At 43.3% G+C, this 23,691-nt stretch overlaps 1 protein-coding gene across 1 annotated transcript in view; it reads left to right on the forward strand.

Moving 5' to 3' along the window:
• Window positions 1–23,691, forward strand: part of LOC126473177 (ABC transporter G family member 20) — a 406,331-nt gene that overhangs the window by 307,454 nt on the left and 75,186 nt on the right. Inside the window, exon 5 of the mRNA XM_050100065.1 lies at window positions 8,272–8,379. Coding sequence (XP_049956022.1) covers window positions 8,272–8,379 — 108 coding nt within the window. The remainder of the gene's footprint in view (window positions 1–8,271; window positions 8,380–23,691) is intronic.

Below are 23,691 nucleotides of genomic sequence, written 5' to 3' on the forward strand. Positions count from 1 at the left end.
AATGTTTGAATACTGCATTAGTAGTGTAGCGCTTGACACAGTCACATTGATTAAATATTTAGGCGTAACATTGCAGAGCGATATGAAGTGGGACAAGCATGTAATGGCAGTTGTGGGGAAGGCGGATAGTCGTCTTCGGTTCATTGGTAGACTTTTGGGAAGATGTGGTTCATCTGTAAAGGAGACCGCTTATAAAACACTAATACGACCTACTCTTGAGTACTGCTCGAGCGTTTGGGATTCCTATCAGGTCGTATTGAGGGAGGACATGGAAGCAATTCAGAGGCGGGCTGCTAGATTTGTTACTGGTAGGTTTGACCATCACGCGAGTGTTACGCAAATGCTTCAGGAACTCGGGTGGGAGTCTCTCGAGGAAAGGAGGCGTTCTTTTCGTGAATCGCTACTGAGTAAATTTAGAGAACCAGCATTTGAGGCTGACTGGAGTACAATTTTACTGCCACCAACTTACATTTCGCGGAAAGACCATAAAGATAAGATAAGAGAGATTAGGACTCGTACAGAGGCATATAGGCAGTCATTTTTCCCTCGTTCTGTTTGGGAGTGGAACAGGGAGAGAAGATGCTAGTTGTGGTACGAGGTACCCTCCGCCACGCACCGTATGGTGGATTGCGGAGTATGTATGTATATGTGGATGTAGATGTAGAACCGGGAAGGACAGTTGACAGTGAAAAATGTTAAAAATAAAAACAACAAAAGCAATTAGCATCCGTCGAGTGTCCACAAGTTCCTATCCGATTCATACGCGCGATCAGGAAGTTCATCTGGATTCTTTTCTTCATTCAATGACGCTGTGTTCACAGAGATAATTCTGTAATAGCAGTATTAGCAGGCACGGGTATCGAACTGAATCTAGATTCACGGGCCGGATAAAAATATGCAAACATTGCGAGAAATGTGTGCTGGAACATAAATGCAGACGCTACCCAAGCCTGCAGGTTCCATTGTTGTATCTGATCACGAACGGCACATGTGCAGTGTGCTCAGTACGTTGCAAGTGTGAGTAGTGGTCAGAACAGGATCCTGTGTAGGGGAGAGTGCATTATGTCGAAGCTAAATGAAATCGAATGTAGGCAAATTGCTGGTGCCCTTATGGTGGATGGTCCCGTAGCCAAGACAGACGAAGTATTTGCTGTTTCAAGGGACACCACATCGAGATTTATACCCCCTACAGGGAAAGTGGAAAAACGTCGTCCGCCAAGTCACAACGCTGACGAAAGCGTTGAGCGATCCTGTCGGACGGTCATTGAAAAGGATTGTGACGGAAAGTAAGGGGACGCCAGCTGCAAAAGTCGCTGCAGAACTGAATGTCGCGCTCGCGAACCCTGTCAGCGGCAAAACAACACGAAGGGAGTTCCATAAGCATGGAATTCCAGGGCGAGGTGGACTTCCAGAACCACTCATCAGCGATGCATACACCAATAATGGGGGAATGTGGTGCTGAAGCCATAAGACCTGGGCTATGGAGCAATGGAAGAAAGTGATATGATCGGGTGAGTCTTGTTTCCCTCTGTTCCAGTTCCTGGCCGATTTACGTCCCAAGAGCCAAACATGGCGGGAGTTCGGTGATTATTTGGGCAGCCATATCGTGATATTCCGTAGGCCCTAGGGTTACTCGGGAAGGTCGCATTACTGAGAAGGATAATGTGACCAGTCTGGTTGGTCAGGTTCATCCTATGCTACAATGTGTGTTCCCCGACAGTGAGGCTGTGGTCCAAGGCGACAGTACCCCTTTTCATAACGCTTGCATCGTCCACGACTTGTTTTGTGATAATTGTCACATCTCCCCTGACCATCAGAGTTACCAGATCTCAGTATTACTGAGTCTCTCTGGTCTACTTTGGAGAGAAGTGTGCTTCATCGCTACACACCCCTATCACCGTTACGGGAACTTGCCACTATTTTGCAGGAAGAATGGCATAAAATTCCCTTCAGAATCATACAGGACCTTCATTTATCCTTTCCGAGACGACTGGAAGCTTTTTTTAAATAGCCTACCGTCGGTTTTCTCACGTTTTATCGGGTATGGTAATGTGCGGCGTTGTTGCTATTTCATATTTGTCTGCGCCCTTGAATCCGTAATTCGCAAACAGCGCACTTCCAGTTCAGTCATCCGAGCATGCCTTTCGGTTCTAACCGTAACTTTCAATACCACATTAGAATTTCCAATTTAATTTACATGTTGAACCCACCTTTTCGTCCGCAGCTCGTGGTCGTGCGGTAGCGTTCTCGCTTCCCACGCCCGGGTTCCCGGGTTCGATTCCCGGCGGGGTCAGGGATTTTCTCTACCTCGTGATGACTGGGTGTTGTGTGATGTCCTTAGGTTAGTTAGGTTTAAATAGTCCTAAGTTCTAGGGGACTGATGACCATAGATGTTAAGTCCCATAGTGCTCAGAGCCATTTGAACCATTTTGAACCCACCTTTTCGAGACTGGACATCCACCTTCATACGTGTTGCTTCTACAATTGTACAAATATAAACTCTTAGGAAACCGGTATGTAAAAGCACAAACTATGTGAAATAGTCAACTGGAATGTTTGAAACACTGCTCTGTGCCAAGTTACGAATTCGTACGGCACAACTGATCGAGATAGAGCCTGGCAGTGGAATCAGATTTACGCAGAGCAACGGTCAAATTCCTTCTGACCATTCTCATTTAAGTTTTGCGTAATTTTCCTTCACTCATGAAGCCAAATGTCGGGATAGTTTCCCTTGAATAGCACACAGCTTTTGTTCTTGTACTTCGTCGCTAAAAACCGCGCCGTGAATGGGACGCTAAAGCCCATTTTCCATTCCTTGGATCTCGGAGGATCTAGAGGCGAGATGAGTCTCTACTTCGATGCTTGACACATACTCCGATACTACAATTTGTTGCCGGCCATTGTGGCCGAGCGGTTCTAGGCGCTTCAGTCCGGAACCGCGCTGGTGCTACGGTCGCAGGTTCGAATCCTGCCTCGGTCATGGATGTGTGTGATGTCCTTAGGTTAGTTAGGTTTAAGTAGTTCTAAGTCTCGGGGACTGATGATCTCAGATGGTAAGTCCCATAGTGCTCAGAGCCATTTGAACTATTTTTGAGCTACAATTTGTATCCAGGCACCCGCTACAGGATCCGGTTCGAGTATTTTCCCAGTAAAGGCTTTTAAATATCACTAATGGACACTGAGGCCTTGGTTTTAATCGTTTGCTAAAGAATTATGCTCGTCGCTATCTTAAAAGAGTCTGTGGATCGGACAGTGAGCTAAAAGGGCAACTGTAAAACGCGGCGATATCAAGGACTTCAAACTGCTTTGCTGATTTTGAAATTAGGTCGTAATTGCAAATCGTGTGTAAGTGCTCTCATTACGTACTAGCGACAAGGAAGGCTAGCAATAGCACACGATGGTAACTTCCAAGAACCTTGGCGGAACATCGCTTTCCAGCCAGCTGCGACAGCCAACTATGTTTGCCATTTAATAGCATTCAGCAGCAGCTCCAGTTCTCTATGGCTGAAGTGCATCGTAAAGTTGTGATGTAGACAGACGTAAACACACTGTTTTCTACCTAGTAGCTTGCCATCATTCTGTGGCAGCAGTGCCACAACGACGCATCAGTTGGCCGCCATTTTTACGATTTCCTCAGCCAGTTACAAATTCCAAGGGAATGGCCAAAACTATATCCACGTACACCAGCACATGAAAGGAAACAGGAAACAATTAATTTCCTTCAACGTACACTCCACTGCATATAATGATTATGCGTGTCGCTAGGCCGGGAGCTCCACCTGCGAGGAGCCGGCCCCATGGTACAAGTCATTTTCGCGGACGCCACTTCGGTGACTTGCGTATCATATGAACATGAAATGATGATGAAGGCAACACAACATCCAGTGCCAGAGCGGAGAAAATCTCTGACCCGGCCGGGAATCGAACCCGGGCCCCTTCGCATTACATTCTGACGCGCTGAAAACTAAGCTATGGAGGTGGACGTACTCCAGTCAAGAAGAGTAATTTTTATCGCTAGTTCACTTTATCTGGTTACAACTTTTTCAATATGCAAATAATGCGACACTTAATCAATTTTCTGGAAACTGTACTGGATATCCCACAACAACAGATCATTTAAAGCAAATATACACTGAAGCGCCAAAGAAACTGGTATAGGCATGCGTATTCAAATACGGAGATATGTAAGCAGGCAGAATACGGCGCTGTGATCGGCAACGGCTATATAAGACAAGAATTTGGATCGGTCACTGCTGTTACAGTGGCAGGTTATCAAGATTTAAGTGAGTATGAACGTGGTGTTATAGTCGGCGCAGGAGCGATGCGACACAGCATCTCCGACGTAGCGATGAAGTGGGGACTTTCCCGTACGACCATTTCTCGAGTGTACCTTCAATATCAGGAATCCGATAAAACATCAAATCTCCCACATCGCTGCGGCTGGAAAAAAAAGATCCTGCAAGAATGGGACCAACGACGACTGAAGAGAATCGTTCAGCGTGACAGAAGAGCAACCCTTCCGCGAATTGCTGCAGATTTCATTGCTGGGTCATGAACAAGTGTCATCGTGCACACCATTCAAAGAAACATAATCGATGAGGGGTTTCGCGACCGAATGCCAGCTCGTGTACTCTTGATGACTGCACGACACAAAGCCTTACGTCTCGCCTGCCCCCATCAACACCGACATTGGACTGCTGTTGACTGGAAACATATTGCGTAGTCGGAAGAGTCCCGTTCCAAATTGTATCGAGCGGATGGACATGTACGGGTATGGAGAAACCTCATGGCTACATCGACACTGCGTGTCAGCAGGTGACTGTTCAAGGTGGTGGAAGCTCTGTAATGGTGTGGGGCGTGTGCAGTTGGAGTAATATGGGCCCCTGATACGTCTATGGACGACTCTGACAGGTGACACGTACGTAAGCATCTTGTCTGATCACCTGCATCCTTTCATGTCCATTTCAAATTCCAAACTCCCCAGACATGAACATCACTTAGCATATCTGGGATGCCTTGCAACGTTCTGTTCAGAAGAGATCTCCACTCCCTCGTACTCTTACGTATTTACGGACAGCCCTGAAGGATTCATGATGTTAATTACCTCCAGCACTACGTCAGACATTAGTCGAGTCCATGCTACGTCGTGTTTCTGAATTTCTGCGTGTTCGACAGGACCCTACACGATATTAGACAGGTGTACCAGTGTCTTTGGTTCTTCAGTGTATTTCGCCAAGCGTTGCTGCCTTCTTCTAACGATTTTAGAACTCGACATAAGAGTAAAGCTCTCAATATGATTGCTCATCGTATCTGGTAATAATGGAGGTACAATCAGCAACCACGGAGCGTATTTCATATTTTCTTTCTAGGATGGCTTGGTCGCTGGTTATGGATCGCGGAATGACAGTAACTCGACCTTGGAGGTCCGCGAGAAATCAACGACACTATTATACTTGACAGGATATTTCAGACACTCCGCAGAACCTTTGCCCTCATGCTATTAGCTACCATCAAGAGATGGGCGGCACTCAAACAAAATCCTACGCAAGAGGCAGCTTACTTAAGGTGTCAACATATGTAAACAAATGGGATAGGCTCCAAACAGAAAGTACCTGCGTCGTTAGTACAACGTTCAAGCACACACACACACACACACACACACACACAAACACACACACACACACACACACACACACACACACATGCACACACACATACGAGGGCAGTTCAATAAGTAATGCAACACTTTTTTTTCTGAAACAGGGGTTGTTTTATTCAGCATTGAAATACACCAGGTTATTCCCCAATCTTTTAGCTACACAACACTATTTTTCAACGTAATCTCCATTCAGTGCTACGGCCTTACGCCACCTTGAAATGAGGGCCTGTATGCCTGCACGGTACCATTCCACTGGTCGATGTCGGAGCCAACGTCGTACTGCATCAATAACTCCTTCATCATCCGCGTAGTGCCTCCCACGGATGCGTCCTTCATTGGGCCAAACATATGGAAATCCGACGGTGCGAAATCGGGGCTGTAGGGTGCATGAGGAAGAACAGTCCACTGAAGTTTTGTGAGCTCCTCTCGGGTGCGAAGACTGTGTGAGATCTTGCGTTGTCATGAAGAAGGAGAAGTTCGTTCAGATTTTTGTGCCTACGAACACGCTGAAGTCGTTTCTTCAATTTCTGAAGAGTAGTACAATACACTTCAGAGTTGATCGTTTGACCATGGGGAAGGACATCGAACAGAATAACCCCTTCAGCGTCCCAGAAGACTGTAACCATGACTTTACCGGCTGAGGGTATGGCTTTAAACTTTTTCTTGGTAGGGGAGTGGGTGTGGCGCCACTCCATTGATTGCCGTTTTGTTTCAGGTTCGAAGTGATGAACCCATGTTTCATCGCCTGTAACAATCTTTGACAAGATATTGTTACCCTCAGCCACATGACGAGCAAGCAATTCCGCACAGATGGTTCTCCTTTGCTCTTTATGGTGTTCGGTTAGACAACGAGGGACCCAGCGGGAACAAACCTTTGAATATCCCAACTGGTGAACAATTGTGTCAGCATTACCAACAGAGATGTCAAGTTGAGCACTGAGTTGTTTGATGGTGATCCGTCGATCATCTCGAACGAGTGTGTTCGCACGCTCCGCCATTGCTGGAGTCACAGCTGTGCACGGCCGGCCCGCACGCGGGAGATCAGACAGTCTTGCTTGACCTTGCGGCGATGATGACACACGCTTTGCCCAACGACTCACCGTGCTTTTGTCCACTGCCAGATCACCGTAGACATTCTGCAAGCGCCTATGAATATCTGAGATGCCCTGGTTTTCCGCCAAAAGAAACTCGATCACTGCCCGTTGTTTGCAACGCACATCCGTTACAGACGCCATTTTAACAGCTCCGTACAGCGCTGCCACCTGTCGGAAGTCAATGAAACTATACGAGACGAAGCGGGAATGTTTGAAAATATTCCACAAGAAATTTCCGGTTTTTTCAACCAAAATTGGCCGAGAAAAAAAAATGTGTTGCATTACTTATTGAACTGCCCTCGTACATATACATACACAGTGAGAGAGAGAGAGAAAGAGAGAGAGAGAGAGAGAGAGAGCCAGTCAATACAAAAGTCATAACAAACAAAACAAAAAGGACGCTAAACGTAATGTTTACACTTTCGTTGTTTTGGCTCACTTAGTATAACGAGAGTGGCTGCATCTAGTAACCGCAAACAAGAAATTAGCGCCTCTCTACCTGGGCAAGGTAGGTCGTATGGAACTGTTTCTTAATACGACCCAGTCCAAATCTAGTCAAGATCGCCTCTCATACTTTCCCGCCCGCTTTCCATTTTAGAGCCTTTCTGTCCATTCCCTTCCTCTTCTCTCCGTCCCTTCCCCCTCCCCCCCCCCCCCTACTTCGCGTTCCATCTTGATCGTTCATTTTGCTCCTCCCCATTTTTTACGCAAGTCACAGAACTGCGACGGAAACGGCATCCACGGCACACGACACGTCTGATGCATCCTAGTTACGCCGCTGCGGTAGGAGAACAAACTGATACACATGAACAGACAGTTGGTTCCTGTAGCAGCCGCCGATGAGAGATGGTGGATGACGTATCCGGAGCCCCATTTCATCCCGTGTTAACATTCTCCAAGCGAGAATATGCCCACTGCTTGCCCACAGGTAGCTTGTTCGTAAACGTGAAACATCACCTCGTCTCATCAACATTGTTCTCCAGTAAATGTTTATAGGTCACAAGAAAATTGTAAATAAATAGTCCTGTAGTGTACAGTTTCGTAATTCTTGTGGTCCATTAGGAAACCTAAGGAATGTCAACTTCGGTGTCTTCTTTTAGTTATTGCTCCAATTTACTGCACTGTGCACCTTTCCGTTTGCACAAACCGTGTTACAAATAAATATAAACGATAGCGTAATGTTCGCATTCATCGAATATCGCATTTAACACTGTACCGTAACGTCCGCTTGGCCCGCTCCTGTAGCAAATGTGTCACCACTGTATGTGTTAAACTGTAGTTTTAAGCTGCCAGGAATACAGTTCTTCACGGATATGTGCCTGTATTCTAGACTGTAATGTTTCTGGTGAAGTATAGGAGAGGGCCTGAGAGTTCTGCTCTGTTGAGATCAAATAACGAGAAAATAAAAGGCTTTCAAGAGAGTTCGTGTGACGGCAGCGTGGCGTTTTGTGTTGTTTCAGGACTGATGACCTCAGAAGTTAAGTCCCATAGCGCTCAGAGCCATTTGTGTTGTTTCAGCGGCGGTCAGCAGCGGCGGGTGTCGTTCGCCGTGGCGCTCATGCACGACCCGGAGCTGCTCATCCTGGACGAGCCCACGGTCGGCGTCGACCCCCTGCTGCGACAGAGGTCAGTGTCAACAGCGACATTCTCTGCCATTTACTACACGCAAACAACCAACAGTTCTAGAGCAATCAATGCAAAACCTCAGCCGTCATGAACATTAATTATCTGTTGTACGTGGCATGTTTTTTTTAAGTAAGTACCGTTTTGAAATTTAAAAAAAGACGCGCTAAGATATCTCAATAATTTTAATTTTACATGAAAGCCTGTACCTTAATCTACTTTTCTACATAATTTCCGTCAATATTGAGGCAGTTGCCATAACGTTGTACCAGTTTTTGAATACCCTTCTCATAGAAGTCTGCCGCGTGACTTGTTAACCACTGCATCACCACTGTTTTGACTTCGTCATCGTCTTGAAGACGCTGACTGCCCAGGTGTTTCTTCAAGTGCAGGAACAGACGGTAGTCACTGGCCGCAAGATCGTGGCTGTACGGAGGATGATCTAGAGTTTCCCATCGAAAATATGTTATGAGATCTTTGGTCTGATTCGCCACATGCGGACGGGCATTGTCTTGCAGCAAAACGATGCCCTTGCTCAACTTCCATGGACTGTTGCTTTGATTCTGGTGTGACGTAGGCCACCCATGTTTCATCGCCCGTAACAATTTGGCTTAAGAAATCATCACCGTCGTTTTGGTACCTCTCAAGGAAGGTCAATGCACTGTCTAAACGTTTGGTTTTGTGCACACCCGTCAACATTTTCGGTACCCACGTGCGCGCAATTTGCGGTAATTCAAGTGCTCGGTCACAATGCCATACAAAACACTACGAAAAACATTAGGAAAGTTATCCCGCAAGGAGGAAATCGTAAAGCGTCTGTTTTCTCTCACCTTATTGTCCACTTCCTGCACCAAACTTTCATTAACGACCGAAGGACGCCCATTCCGTTGTTCATCATGCACATTTGTACGGCAATCTTTAAATGCTCTCATCCACTTTCTTACCATTCCATCACTTATAATGTTTTCTCCGTAAACTGCACAGATCTCACGATGAATATCGATCGCTTTTAGGCCTTTAGCACTAAGAAATCTTATAACAGCCCGTACTTCACAGTCGACGGGACTCACGATTATCGGAGGGATCTTAAACACTCAGTACACAACGTAAACAAGGAAGAACCAGACTGTAATGGCGTCAGTGCGTAGATTAAGGTACAGGCTTTCATGTAAAAAATAAAATTATTGAGATATATTAGCACGTCTTTTTTTTTAAATTTCAAATCGGTACTTACTTAAAAAACACGCCTCGTAATATTAATTGTGATATGAAATGTAAATAAGCAACAGGTAGCATTAGTGTAGTTAATGGTTTTCATGTACATGAACCATAGCTGTTAATTGTATTTCTATTAATATGCAAAAACACACACTCCCCAAGAACTCCGTAAGTCCACATCGTCCACGTTTAAGTAATGAAACAAGAGATTTTGGAAGCTGTTGCTCCCTCATCTTCAGGCAGATAGCCTTGTTACTTCTTCTTCTTCTGTTTCTTCCTTTTTAAATTGTTAGGAGTTCTCCTCTTACGTCCTCTTTTTTAATGGATATAAAATATTTTCGGAGATAATAACGCAAAGACTCTATATTGTTGGAGAAGGAAACTGGGTTCAGGAACGGTAAGTCCTGCTCAGACAACACATTCGTCATGTGTCAAATAATTGAAAAGTATGTGAAATTTAATACAGAAGCACACATGCTCTTTATTCACTAAATGTCAGCCTTTGACAATGTAGACAGGAGAACTGGTGGGAAATAATAAATGGGAGAGGCATACTACACCATTTCTTAAAAGTAAGCCAATAAGTGTATCCAGACTCAGAAATTGCCGTAGGTGGAGAACAGAATACAACAACAAATGTAGGCAGTTTTTTTCGATACTTTTCAGTATATATCCCCGTCAGTCCAAAAAGTTCTGAGACTGGATTAATAGAACACAAGGAAACGTTAAGGTGATGGATTTAATGCTACAGGTGTTCTGCGTAGTCTCCCCCTCCAGCTTGAGTACAACACACAGTATATTCAGACAGACATGTGAAACTTTGTGAAAAGTCTTTTTTGGAATGTTGTTCAAATCGTATGTCACATTGGCTCGAATGTCAGGTATGTCATCAGAGCATTGTCCCTTCATGTGAATTCCTCCACTTTGTCGTCACCCGTGATGATTTTTTACAGAACAGAACTGTACGTGTTTTGCTGTTGATTTAAGTCCCGGCACGCGTCCAAGTGTTGTTGTCTTTGGTCTGCAGTCAATGTATGCACGAAATACTTCACACACATTTTTCTCTTCTTCAAAACATTCCGGAGAATTCTAGAACACTTGAAAGATAACAGCGGCCGCACGTCCACTACTTAACACCGTCTGCTCATAGCTCACTATCTGAATGTACATTTGTTATTTGCAATTATTAGTTCAGGCTGCGATGGTAGTTACTTCCCTGAGGTCACTTACATGCTATGAAAAAAAATCAATCTCGGAACATAATGGTCGGACAGCATATATTGATGATATGGTGAGACAATGGCTAAAAGAATAGAGTTTTACACCCATAACATTAATTAAAGAAATTACTTAGTAAGAACACTCTTTGCTAATGACCAACTTCTTATGGCTGACACTGAGGACACGCTTCAAAAATCCATTTATAAACTAAATGTAAATGCTAATAGCTATAACTTAAGAGCCTCGAGCCAAAGAAACAAATTATGGCGTTTAAAGGTCAAGATCCGGTCCCAAGCAACTTGCAATTAACTACCAGAAAATAGGGAAGCACTCCGTCTGCAGGCCACAAGTGGCTCATCGGGCCCATCCGACCGCCGTGTCATACTCAGCTGAGGATGCGGATAAGAGTGGGCGTGTGATGAGCACACCGCTCTCCCGGTCGTTATGATGGTTTTCTTTGACCGGAGCCGCTACTATTCGGTCGAGTAGTTCTTCAATTGGCATCACGAGGCTGAGTGCACCCAGAAAATGGCAACAGCGTCTGGCGGGCCGGATGGCCACCAATCCAAGTGCCAGCCACGCCCGACAGCGGTTAACTTCGGTGATCTCATGGGAACCGGTGTATCCACTGCTGCAAGGCCGTTGCAAAAAATAGGGCGAGTGGAATAAATTCAACGTTCTTCACAAACTACAAAGATATACCAAAAAACTGGCAAATTCAGAAGGGACCGATGACCTTTGTAGTTTGGTCCCTTTAATCTTTAACCCAACCAACCAACCTGGCAAATTCAGTTGCATTAGTGAGACAATATGCAAAACGCTGAATAAAAGGTTGAGAGAACAAGCGCAAAGAACGTTCTACTAAGTAATGGCAATGTCAGATATGTTTTACGGCAGTGAGACGTCGACATAACAGCTGTCTAGATGTTAAAAGATTTTTTGTCACAGTTTTTAAATTTTAATAATTTACATAAAGACCGCTTTCTCCATTCCTGAAGATGTTGGGCTTTACTAATAATAGGCGCAATTGAACTAAGAATAGAATCTGCAAAAACGAGGCTTTTGATAAGAACAGCTGGCTCAAGATTGTCTGATATGATAAGGAACACAAAAATCAGGCAAGAAATAGATTTAGAAGCACAAATGAACAGATCAGAGAGTATAGAAACAAATGGAGAAACCGTATAAAGAGAGTAGATGAAAATAGAATTCCCAAAATAATAATGAACTATCGGTCAATAGGGAAAAAATCATTAGGTAGACCAAGAAAGAGATAAAGAGATGAAACAGAATCTAACTTCAGATAATAGAGGCACTGAATAATAGGACATGACAGGCAAAGGCCTAAAACTAGAAGGAAGGAGGAAGGAGAAGAAGACGTAGAAGAAACAAGAATATTTACCTGAGGTGAGGGAGTAATGCCTTCAGCAATCCTCTTGGAACAAATAAATAATATTGTCCAACATTTGATTCCACAGTAGGTATGAAGCTGTTAGAGGTTACACCACGGTTCTCTCCGAGCAGTAGGGTTTTTGCCAAAATTTTATTTTCTTATCAAGAGTGGCCATTTTCGGCTTTATAGGCCGTTTATAAATGAAACCTAAAATAATGAAACACACATCGAATGTATAGGGCTTGAACCAAAATATAAGTTATGTAACAGTGTTGAATATAATGCAGTATGCTTAAACAGTTAAAATTATTACAATTCAACAATGATTTTTTAACTTTCAAGTATAATGTTAAATGAGTCTTCGATCACTTCTTGGTTGAATAACTTCATAAGTATAACTGAAAAGCACAAAATGGTAGGTGATCTATAGTATTAACTTATTTAGTTAATCGGCTTTCTGCTCACAAAGCCGTCATCAAACTTTAACTAACTGTCGTTATTTTGGGTATAGTACTAATGAACAACACTGAGAAGAGTGTAACGCAGAGTGAGGTGTAAACGTAGAGTAAATGTTATCTTTGATAGTGTAGTAGTAAAGTAACTGTTAATAATCGACAGCAAATAACTATAAAGAGAACAGGTCAGAAAGAAAAACATTGAAACTAAAACTCGAAAATACCATTACGTTCGTGTGTGTGTGTGCGCGCAGGTAAGTGGAAGGGAGGAGGACAACATTAGCCAATAACATTTGTGTTTGTAACTCACTCTCTATGTATAATACTTTTTCCATGTTTTTCACCAGCATTGTACCATCTTTGACGAGGATAGTAAGTTAAAGTATGATGATGGCCTCGCCAGCCAAAAACCAGTAAATGAAAGAGATTAATACTGTAGAATATCAACCATATTGTGATTTTCATTTAAATTTCAGATTGAAGTAAAGACTCATTGATGATGACACATATGTGTGGAAAATTGTTTGTATAAGTGGAGGAGGAAGACTGGAAATTTTCTGTTGTTTCATGAACAGGTGGATACTACCTCTATCATTATTCTGCGAACAGTATTACTGGAGGACACGACAAACCAATTAATTATAATCAACATGAGTACTGAAATTTCCTGGCAGATTAAAACTGTTCGCTGGAGCGAAACTTGATCCCAATACACTGTTTTAATCTGCCAGAAACTTTCAAAACAATGGACATTCCGCTACAAAGTGTAAAATTCATTCTGTAGACGTGTATTCTTACTGCAAAAGTCGTATTTAGGTACTCATATGTCATGCATATTTCGGAAAATCAGTTTAGCAGATTGAAGTACGTAACACAGCAGGTAATAGAGACGCTGTATCCGTAGTCGTAATGTGTCTGCCTTCTCAGATAACATTCTTCACGGTGGTATTGTTATCTTCCGTGCCTGTCACGGATGCTGGAACCGGATGCGAAGAATCTGTCACATTAGTGATGCCGTCCTTACAGTCCTCGTTCAAATCATATGGTGCGTGCCAGTCATCTCGCTGTCACTTTATTCCACTGTCTTACAATGAGGAATACGTATTACATTGACAGTTTGAGCAAAAAACTCAACATTCACTCGTCGTTCCTGCTTGACGTTATACTTCTAGAGCCCTGCCAACGGCTCGAAAAATGTCCGTTTAGAAATGTGCGCTTTACACAGCGTCAGTATGATCTTCTAATTGAAGATCTTCGTCACAACACTATCAACACACTTTTGTTTCGGAACAGCTTTGCCGTTTCCTTTCACATTTACAAGACTGCTTCGTAATTCACACTTAAGTGCCTGGCAGATGGTTCGCTGAGCCATCTTCAAACTACATCTCTACCGCTCCATTGTCTAACAGCGCGCGGGAAAAATGAATACTCAAATCTCTCTGTATGATCTTTGATTTCTATTATTTTATTACGATCATTATTTCTGCCTATGTACGTGTGCATCAGCAAAATAATTTTGAATTCGGAGGAGAAGGCAGGTGATTGCAAAGTCGTGAAAAGATCTCACCGCAACGAAAAACGCACTTGCTTTAACGACTCCCTCCCGGCTCGTGTATCACATCCGTGACACCTTCTCCCCTGTTTCGTGATAATACGAAATGAACTGCCTTTCTTTTGGCTTTCTTGGTGTCCTCCGTCAATCCTATCTGGTAAGGATCCCATACTGCACAGCAATACAGTAACAGAGCACGCACAAGCGTAGTGTAGGTAGTTTTTTTTTTTTTTTTTTTGGACAGTTGTATGTTACAAGCCAGCGTTTCTCGGACACCGTGTCGCGGTACACTGATGTGTTGTGAATACATGTCAGGTTTGTCGCGAGATTTTTAGTGTCTCGCAATCTTCCACAGATAAAATATCTAGGTCATAAAAAATTGAAATAGACAAGCAATTTGCAAGAGATTGGTTATCATTATGCGTGATTACACGAATAACAAAAAACGTATGTGCTTTATGTGTTTGCTTTTTTGCTTCTAGGAAAAATATCACGTGTACGGGTGTCACGAAAGCTTGAAACGAACTGTGGTGTGCCCCAAAGGACAAAAAGATTGAGAAACGCGGTTCTAAGCTTACTGTCAGTGAAACGTAGTCTTTGGTTCGCCTTCCCCACAACATTATCTATTTAAGTTGTTCGTAACTGAAGTCTTTATAATATTTAGTTAAGTTCACAGCCTTTACATTCACGTGATTTATCGAGGAACCGAAATTTAACGGAACCATTTTATTACTCTTGTTGATAACCTCACACTTTTCATTACTTAGAGATACTCCTTTTAAAAACGGAATGCCCCTTCGCAGTTACTTTGACATTCGATATATTCTTTCGTTGCTAGTTTCTGAATAAATAGATTCCCCTGCCGTACGAAGTTTATCTTAGAGAAGTTCATTTCTTTCTTCTATCTCGTATTCACATTTCCTGTGTGAGGTATGACTTTCGACAGCACATTCCAGACTATCAATGATATTCACGTAATTACCACGGTATTACTCTAGTGTCTCACTGGTCCACTATTTATTTTTGTTAGTAGTTTCATTAATGAGTCATCAGCACTGTTTAAGCAAAGACGAAAAATAAATTTTAGACACTGCCCTTATCTGAAATAATATGGATCAACTTACCGAAAAATTTACAGAAAGAAGGAAAAAATGAGTAAGTTTTAATTTCTCGTTGTTGAAGAGATCATTAAAAATGAAGTACAAGCTTGGATTGGAAAAGACTGTGGATGGAAATCGACCGTGTCCTTTTCGCAGAAAACATTTCGTCATTTTCCTTCAACGATCTTCAACGATTTAGGAAAACAATGGAAAATCTAGCCTGCATGGCCGGGCGGGATTTAAGCCGCTGTCCACCCGAATCCAAGTCCAGTGCGCAACCCACTTCGCCACCTCGCTCAGTGTGAACAACGGTAGTGAACTGTGAGGTGGCGAACGAGCCGGGATAGCCGGTTCGAGTCCTGGTATCGGAAGAAAGTTTGATTGCCAGTATTTGGCCGACAAAGAGAGTAGAGGTGACGACGAAAAGTTCCAAGACATTAAGCTTTGCACCTGTGTCCTGAATTTACTTCCAAACCGTGTCTTATGTAATGAGAGTATGTGATGGGTGTCATGAGAGATGGGATGACTGGATTATCAGATGGGAGCCGGCGGACCCCTTAATGCTATGCCTAGCTGGCGACTCGGGTCCATCGTCCATAGCTGCCCTAATCGAAGCAGACTGCTTCTCTACCGTCTTATTGTCTCAAGAAAATTATCAAGCACGTACAAGGCAGTTCGAAAACGAAGAACAGATTTCAGTTCTTTATTTCAGACAAACTACGACAGAGAGAAACACATGGCGCATGTCACTGGATACAGGAAATTTCAGAGTTTTTATGTTTACACAGCCTCTAGACCCACACTACACATGAGTACCATGCGTTGCTCGAGAAACATCGAATCGGTATTCCATTTCATTTCACATACGAATCAACACGTCCCTGTTTATTTAATCGACGGAGTCAACGCTTCGTTTTCTCAGATCTTGAAGAGTAGCCATAGATGGGACAAAGACTCTGTCTCTTATGTATCCCCACAGAAAAAAAATCGCAAGTTGTGAGGTCTATTAACATCAGAGGCCAAAAGCCATGAACAAAACCTTGCCGACGTTTCCACTCCAATGATGTGCGATGGTCTTGTTAAGATAACGCCACACCTCAAGGGGAAAGTGAGGTTGGGCGTCGTCATGCATACAAATGAAATCAATGGAATCTTCGTGAAGTTACGGAAACAACCAATTTTGCAGCAAGTCCAGGTATGACACTCCTGTCCCAAATTCCTCCGCAAATCAGAAAGATTCATAAACCTGTGGACAGAAACGACGCAAAACGCATTCAGTTTCGGAGAGGCTCTTTCACGTTCGACAACAACCCAAGGATTTTATGACCCCCCAGTTTATTACATTATGGCGGTTTACGTTACCCGATAGATGAAACGTCGGTTCATCCGAAAAGATGTTCGGAAACAGTGTTCTCTGTCAGATCCTGGAGAACTGAAATGCAAAATTCGTACCTTCTGTAATGATCGCCGGGACACAATTGCTGCCGTAACTGCAGCTTGTAGACCTTCGTACGCAGGCGTCGTTTCAGAACACGCTACACAGTTCTTTGAGGAAGTAGTGAGTGACTTGTCCGTCGTGTGGGCTTCCGAGGGGATTACGTGTGAACGCATCTCGAATATTCACGACATTTTCGTGAGACGTGCGTGGCAGACCAGTGCTCCTTCCTTTGGAAATGGAACCAGCTTCAAAGAATTAATTATGTCAATCATAAATCTGCTTGTGTAGAGGCGGCTTGTTGCTGAATCGACGGCGGAATTCACACTGCACTTGAACAATGGACTGACTTCGCGCAGATCCCAACAAACAAAAGGTATCTGTTGTGGTGTTGTTGCCTTGTTGATAGAAAAACAAACGACAGCGCAGCTGTGTTAGAACTTTGAATCTTCCTCTATCCAGTGACATGCGGAATGTGCATCTATCTTATATGTTTGTCTGTAATAAACAACTGAAACCTGTTCTTTCTTTTTGAATCAACTGGTATTTCACAACCTGCAAAAATAAGGAACCTTCTGGTCATCATAAAAGAAAATCTCGGACTTCATATATTTGGTGTGTATCACATTCCGTACAAATGTGGAAAATTTCACGTCGGACAAGTGCAGTGTTGCACTGAACATACGTAACGTAGACTGTGAAAGGAAAAGAAATCTGAAATTCTCCTAGTAGGGGAAGTAGGTCGCTCTGGGACCCGAACCTGGGAACTTTGTCTTTCGCTGTCATTTGCACCACTAACTATGCTATCCAAGCACGGCACATAACCTGCCCTCACATTTACCAGGAAAGTTTCAAATCTGCCGCGCGGGGTAATCGCGCCTTGCCACGGTTAGCGCGGCTCCATCCGCCGGATGTTCGAGTCCTCCGTCCTCCATTGGGCGTGTGTGTGTGTGTGTGTGTGTGTGTGTGTGTGTGTGTGTGTGTGTGTGTGTGTGTGTGTGTGTGTGTTGTCCGCGGATTAAGTTAGTTTAAGTTAGATTAAGTAGCGTGTAAGCCTGGGGACCGGTGACATCGGCAGTTTGGTCCCAAATGAACTTACAACCACCACCAAAGTTTCAGATCAGCTTACACCCCGCTGCAGAGTGAAAACATTCTGAAAATAAATCTGCAACGGAAAGCATATGATCGATTTCGAAACGACGCCTCTCAATCTGCTCAGTTAATGGATTCTAGGACAGCATTACTAAGGACGCAATCGGGACACGAGTGTCAGCGAATCTTGTTAATCGAGGTAAGGTTATTGCCCCAGAGCAGCTTGGCAACCTGCCTTTGAAAGGGAGTTGCCACAAACTGTCTGCATCGCAGTGGTGGACGGCGGACCCAAGTTAACATCTATGTAAACACTCGACCGGGCCGTTGAACTGTTGTGGAGCGGCAGTTGTGAGATTAAAATTCCAGTCGCCGACACCTGTATGCATAAGGCGGACTGTGATACACCGACACTTCGCCAGAAGATGGAAATAAAACTTGCGCTCACACGTCGATCTAGTGCGACAAAGTGCCCCTGAAGATTTTATTGCATTTGTACTTGTTCCTATTCGTTGCGTATCTTATCGGTATATATTTGCATTCGAGCTTCTTAGACCAGAAAAAATTAAAGCCTTGGATAGAAAACGCTACAGTTCATTACTGACCGCGCCATTGCTGCAGACCGAGGGAGCTCAGCGCCAGTTCTGATGTGTGAGATCCTTACGGTTGCCGTTATCCACCTAATGGTCGTCGTTAAGTCTCAGCTCGGTAATGCAGCTCTGCCGCCTAAGAAGAGACCAGAAGCTCCCAACATTCGTTACTCTCAGTTGGCGTCGAAATGAAGGCAAGCAATACGTTGAAAACTGTTTTCTTTGCGGGAATGTCTGTAGCAGTTACCTTAGTGTAGATGAGAGCTCCATAAAGTCGTAAAGAGATCTTTCGTTGTTCGCTGGTAGAATGGTATCCCGTTTAAAACAGAAATACATAAAACTGTGGACGTACTGTTTCTCGTTTAGCAACCAATCTTCTGCCAACATCTGACCACCATTGCCAATCAGCTACTGGTTGCCTGTCTGCACACGCGGTAACCCACGGATTTTTCAGTTTGCGTCTGCTGTTGTAGGAATAACGCAGTCTAGCGTTAGTAAGGAACCCCTCCGTTTTAATTTCCCCTCCAGTCTAAAATTAACAATGCGCGCCGATGGTTACATTTATATTTCTTTCGGTCAAACAAGATCATATAATTCACTACGTCCATTACGCATGACGAATTACAAATATGATTTAAACTGGCGAAAATTACCTCATAAAATCTTTAACGAAAAAACTGAATCAAAGCAGATTATTTTCCTACCAGAATTTTCAAGAAGACTTGGCACCAAAAACCTTTGAAAACAACAGTAATTAGATATATTAATCTTCCTGCAACACCGATTATTCTAGCATTACAGTTCACATACACTCCTACATCTCCTTATTTTCATTTGTGTCCGCCACGTATGTCTCGAAGTACTGTAGTCGTTTATTCAAGTAATAACTACTTCAGTCTATTAGTTTACCTGTCACTGCTTGTTCTTCATTATTCATAGACACACCTGCGGCTCTACATGGTCGTTTCTGCCTGTCACTTACACTAACAGCTCATTTACCCTTTAATTATATAATAAATATCTCATTCTAATTACTTAAATCAAACTTTCTAATCATATGCATACTGTCAACTCATGGAAACACTTGCCGCTTGTAATGTTTACTTGCTTCCCTTACTTATGCATGTAAATATTTTATTCTGTGATTTAATGCAACTCATATCAAACGTTGCAACGTAGCAAAGTGACATATCTAACATGTTCATACCACCTGTACTAACGTTCAGTGTTTGTTTACTGTGAAACCAAGTGCACCTAAGTACTGTGTGTATGTGTCTGTGTGTGTGTGTGTGTGTGTGTGTGTGTGTGTGTGTGTGTTTTAGCTGAATAAATTGTACGCAATCGGAATGAATTTGTCGTGGACACCCTTTCGTTTCGTAAGCATTTCGGAAAGTTTTGCACAAATTTCCGTTATTTGCGCCAACACCACAATCCTAGCGTTTAGCTGTACATTGTACAGAAGCTAATGTAACTGTAACACTTCCATCTAATGATGTGCCTGCAGTGGATAGAAAACTAGTTAATGGCAAAATAAATCATATCAAATTCCAAAAATGATGAGCTGCATGTTTATACCCACATAAATCCACCTCCATACAGTGTTTCACTTTGCAGCTATTCTCTCTTTTACAATTTCACATTTCAACTCCTCTGTATAGTATCTGAAAAACCAACAGTTTTCAAATTTGAGGTGAAAAGGAAAAGATTGACATTCGTAGCGTCAGCTTCTTCAATTTTAAGGCAGTAAAAAAAGATGTTTAATCACGTAAAAAATTTAATCAGGTAAAAAATACTGATACTGAAGTTCCTCTCTCTTTAAGTGTCTCTTTTAATTACTATCCAGAATAGGAAAAAGGGTTAACTCGGTGGCCGCAGTGCTGAGCTGGACGTTGTACACTTACAACTTTTAGAAATTTGCTATCAATCCTGGTATCCAATATTACGTATATGCATATGTTTATTTTTCTGCTAATCCACACTACACTATCAGGCACAATCTAATACACCCCAAACAGCGTATAATTTAGACGCATGCAGCAGTTTGTGTTTCACAGCTGACTATTTTCTTTAAGTCGCACAGGAGGAAAGTGATTATAATAGTAATAATAGATCGTTTGGATTATACTTACACCGAAAAATTACGAATTGAATTGCAAGAGCAAAGGGAACGACGACATTTACGTTACGACGCAGCATTTTACCTTTCTCCCCAGTAATGTCCACTGCGGTTAGTGAATTGTTCTTTCTGTATACCATATTTTTATTGCTCCGATTACACATGAAAAAGTTAAAAATTTGTATCAGACTTGGATTCGAACATTGATCCCTGTCTTTCATGACAGTACGTTACCAATACGCTCAAACCGTCTGATTGTTGGTCAGGTTACCTCCCATACAATCTTAGCAACTATTTGCATAATAAATCGGTTTGTTGTATTGTAGAAACGACGATTTGTAAATAATCGTACTTCGTTGGCACACGTTTCTCTTCAAAACTTCCGAGACTCAGTCGTTTCGGATCCCTTCCTCCATACTACTGAAAGTCTGTATCGTGGTCAAGAAAACATCCAGTGTATCAAAAGAATAGAAGAAGGATATTTTTCCAACAGCATTAATATGTCGAATAAAAATTGCCTCGTCTGGTAGGAATGCCCTTGTTTGCTGCGTGGGTTACACTCTGCAAGTAAACCGGCACCCCCGAGGCTTCAAAGAAACCGAACTGCCTTATATGAAACGTCATATCTACCGAACTGTGTGCCGTAAGTTGGAATAATTTTGCAGTTACATGAGTAGCATATGTGAATACCGTCTGCAAAATGTGTTGTGAAGAAGTAATAAATTAAAACGTCATGCTTGATGCTGCACTTTTACTACATGAACATGGAAAATGTGGTTAGGGTAAACGTTTCCCTTTTCACCTTTTTGTGGGGGATGTCAACGAGAAAAAGTTTCTTAAAGGCTTGAAATTATGCGTGAAGTTTGTCGAAAGTCGGTAAATCCTCTCATTCTCAAGTACTGGATGGATATAATTTGGATTATGCTACCTCAAGACTTAGAATATACACAGTTTCTAACTGTAATAATTGACTTATTGTGTTAAAGCTTTAAGATAAGATTGTAGCTATTTCAGAGTAGGTTATAACAGCATTTTAAATTTTTAATTTAGTTTATGACTGAATGAAATATAGAAAATCAAACTTTTGTAGCCCCTAGAAGACGTTAGGTAGGCAACCTGCAATTGATATAGTGCCGCGGGTTAGCTGTTTAGTATATTTAGGGGGTATTGAAAAGTAATGCTTCTGATTTTTTTATGTGAAAACTCATAAACCATTTTAAAGTAAACAAACTTAAGATTCTACCTCTTTCTTCTTCGTATCCACGTATTTACAGCTCTCTGCCGCTAGCTGGCTCCTAATTGTAGCTTGTAATATGGCGGTGTGTATCACAAGTGTGTCGGTGCATGCGGAGCAGCGTGCTATAATCGAGTTTCGACTTGGAAGGGTTCGTCCACACACGGAGCACCCACGCCTTCAGGATAACAATGCCAATCCACACACGAGCGCTGCGACAATTCTACATCTTGGGTTCCTGTCATCCATCATGCTCCATAAGCTTTTGACTTGGCCCCATCCGATTTTCATCCGTTTCCAAAAACGAAGAACATCTTGGAGTACATCACTTTGATAGCAATGAAGCAGTATAAGCAGACGTGAAGTTGTGGCTCCGTCAACAAAATCAAATATTCTACAGGACGCTATCGACAACCTGGTCTCTCGTTAGGAGAAATGCGTTCGTCGTCAGGGTGACTAAGATGAGAAATACACTCATGCTCATAAATTAAAGATAATGCTGATACATGGTGAAACAACGCTCTAGTGGGTGGTTTGCGGATTCAAATTACCTCGGGGTGTGAACATGTGGTGCATATGACCTGCAGTCGTCGCATGGCGGCGCTGGCAGCAGTCCACATAGGGAGTGTGTTGGTGCGTCAGAATACGGTGCAGCGAGTAAATGTGTAGACGTTTTCAGACGTGCTAATTGTGACTGTGTGTTGAAAATGGCTCAAAGAACACATATTGATGACGTTATGAGGGGTAGAATACTAGGGCGACTGGAGGATGGTCAAAAACAGCAGGTCGTAGCACGGGCCCTCCGAGTGCCATAAAGTGTGATCTCAAGATTATGGCAACGATTCCAGCAGACAGGAAACGTGTCCAGGCGCTACAGTACGGGACGTCCACAGTGTACAACACCACAAGAAGACCGATATCTCACCATCAGTGCCCGCAGACAGCCAGGGAGTACTGCAGATAGCCTGGCTCGGGATCTTACCGCAGCCACTGGAATAGTTGTCTCCAGACACACAGTCTACCGGAGACCTGCAAGGTGCATTCCACTGACCCCTGCTCACAGGAGAGCCCGTAAAGCCTAGTGTCAAGAACACAGTACATGGTTACTGGAACAGTGGTCCCATGTTATGTTCACGGACGAGTCAGGTATAGTCTGAACAGTGATTCCCGCTGGGTTTTCATCTGGCGTGAACCAGTAACCAGATACCAACCCTTTGATGTCCTTGAAAGGGGCCTAAGGACGTGGTTTGATGGTGTGGGGTGGTGCACGTACTCCCCTGCATGTCTTTGACAGAGGAACTGTAACAGGTCAGGTGTATCGGGACGTCATTTTCCACCAGTATGTCCGCCTTTTCAGGGCTGCAGTGGGTCTCACTTTCCTCTTGATGGATGATAACGCAAGGCCCCACCGAGCTGCCATCGAGGAGGGGTACCTTGAAACAGAAGATATCTGGCGACTGGAGTGGCCTGCCTATTATCCGGACTAAACCCCATCGAGCACGTCGGGGATGCTCTCGGTTGACGTATCTCTGCACGTCTTCAAACCCCTACTACGCTTCAGGAGCTCCGACAGGCACTGGTGCATGAATGGGAGGCTATACCCCAGCAGCTGCTCGACCACCTGATCCAGAGAATGCCAACCCGTTGTGCGGGCTGGGTACGTGTGCATGGTGATCATATTCCATATTGATGTTGGGGTACATGCGCAGGAAACAGTAGCGTTTTGTAGCAAATGTGTTTCGGTACGGTTTTCTCAACTTATCACCAATACAGTGGACTTACAGATCCATGTCGTGTTTGTTCCCTATGTGCCTACGCTACTAGCGCCAGTTTTTTGTAATGCCACGTTGTGTGGCACCACATTCTGCAATTATCCTTAATTTATGAGCATGAGTGTAAATATGTAGACATG

Source organism: Schistocerca serialis, chromosome 4 (assembly GCF_023864345.2).
Source record: "Schistocerca serialis cubense isolate TAMUIC-IGC-003099 chromosome 4, iqSchSeri2.2, whole genome shotgun sequence".
In the NCBI taxonomy this organism is placed as follows: Eukaryota; Metazoa; Arthropoda; class Insecta; order Orthoptera; family Acrididae; genus Schistocerca; species Schistocerca serialis.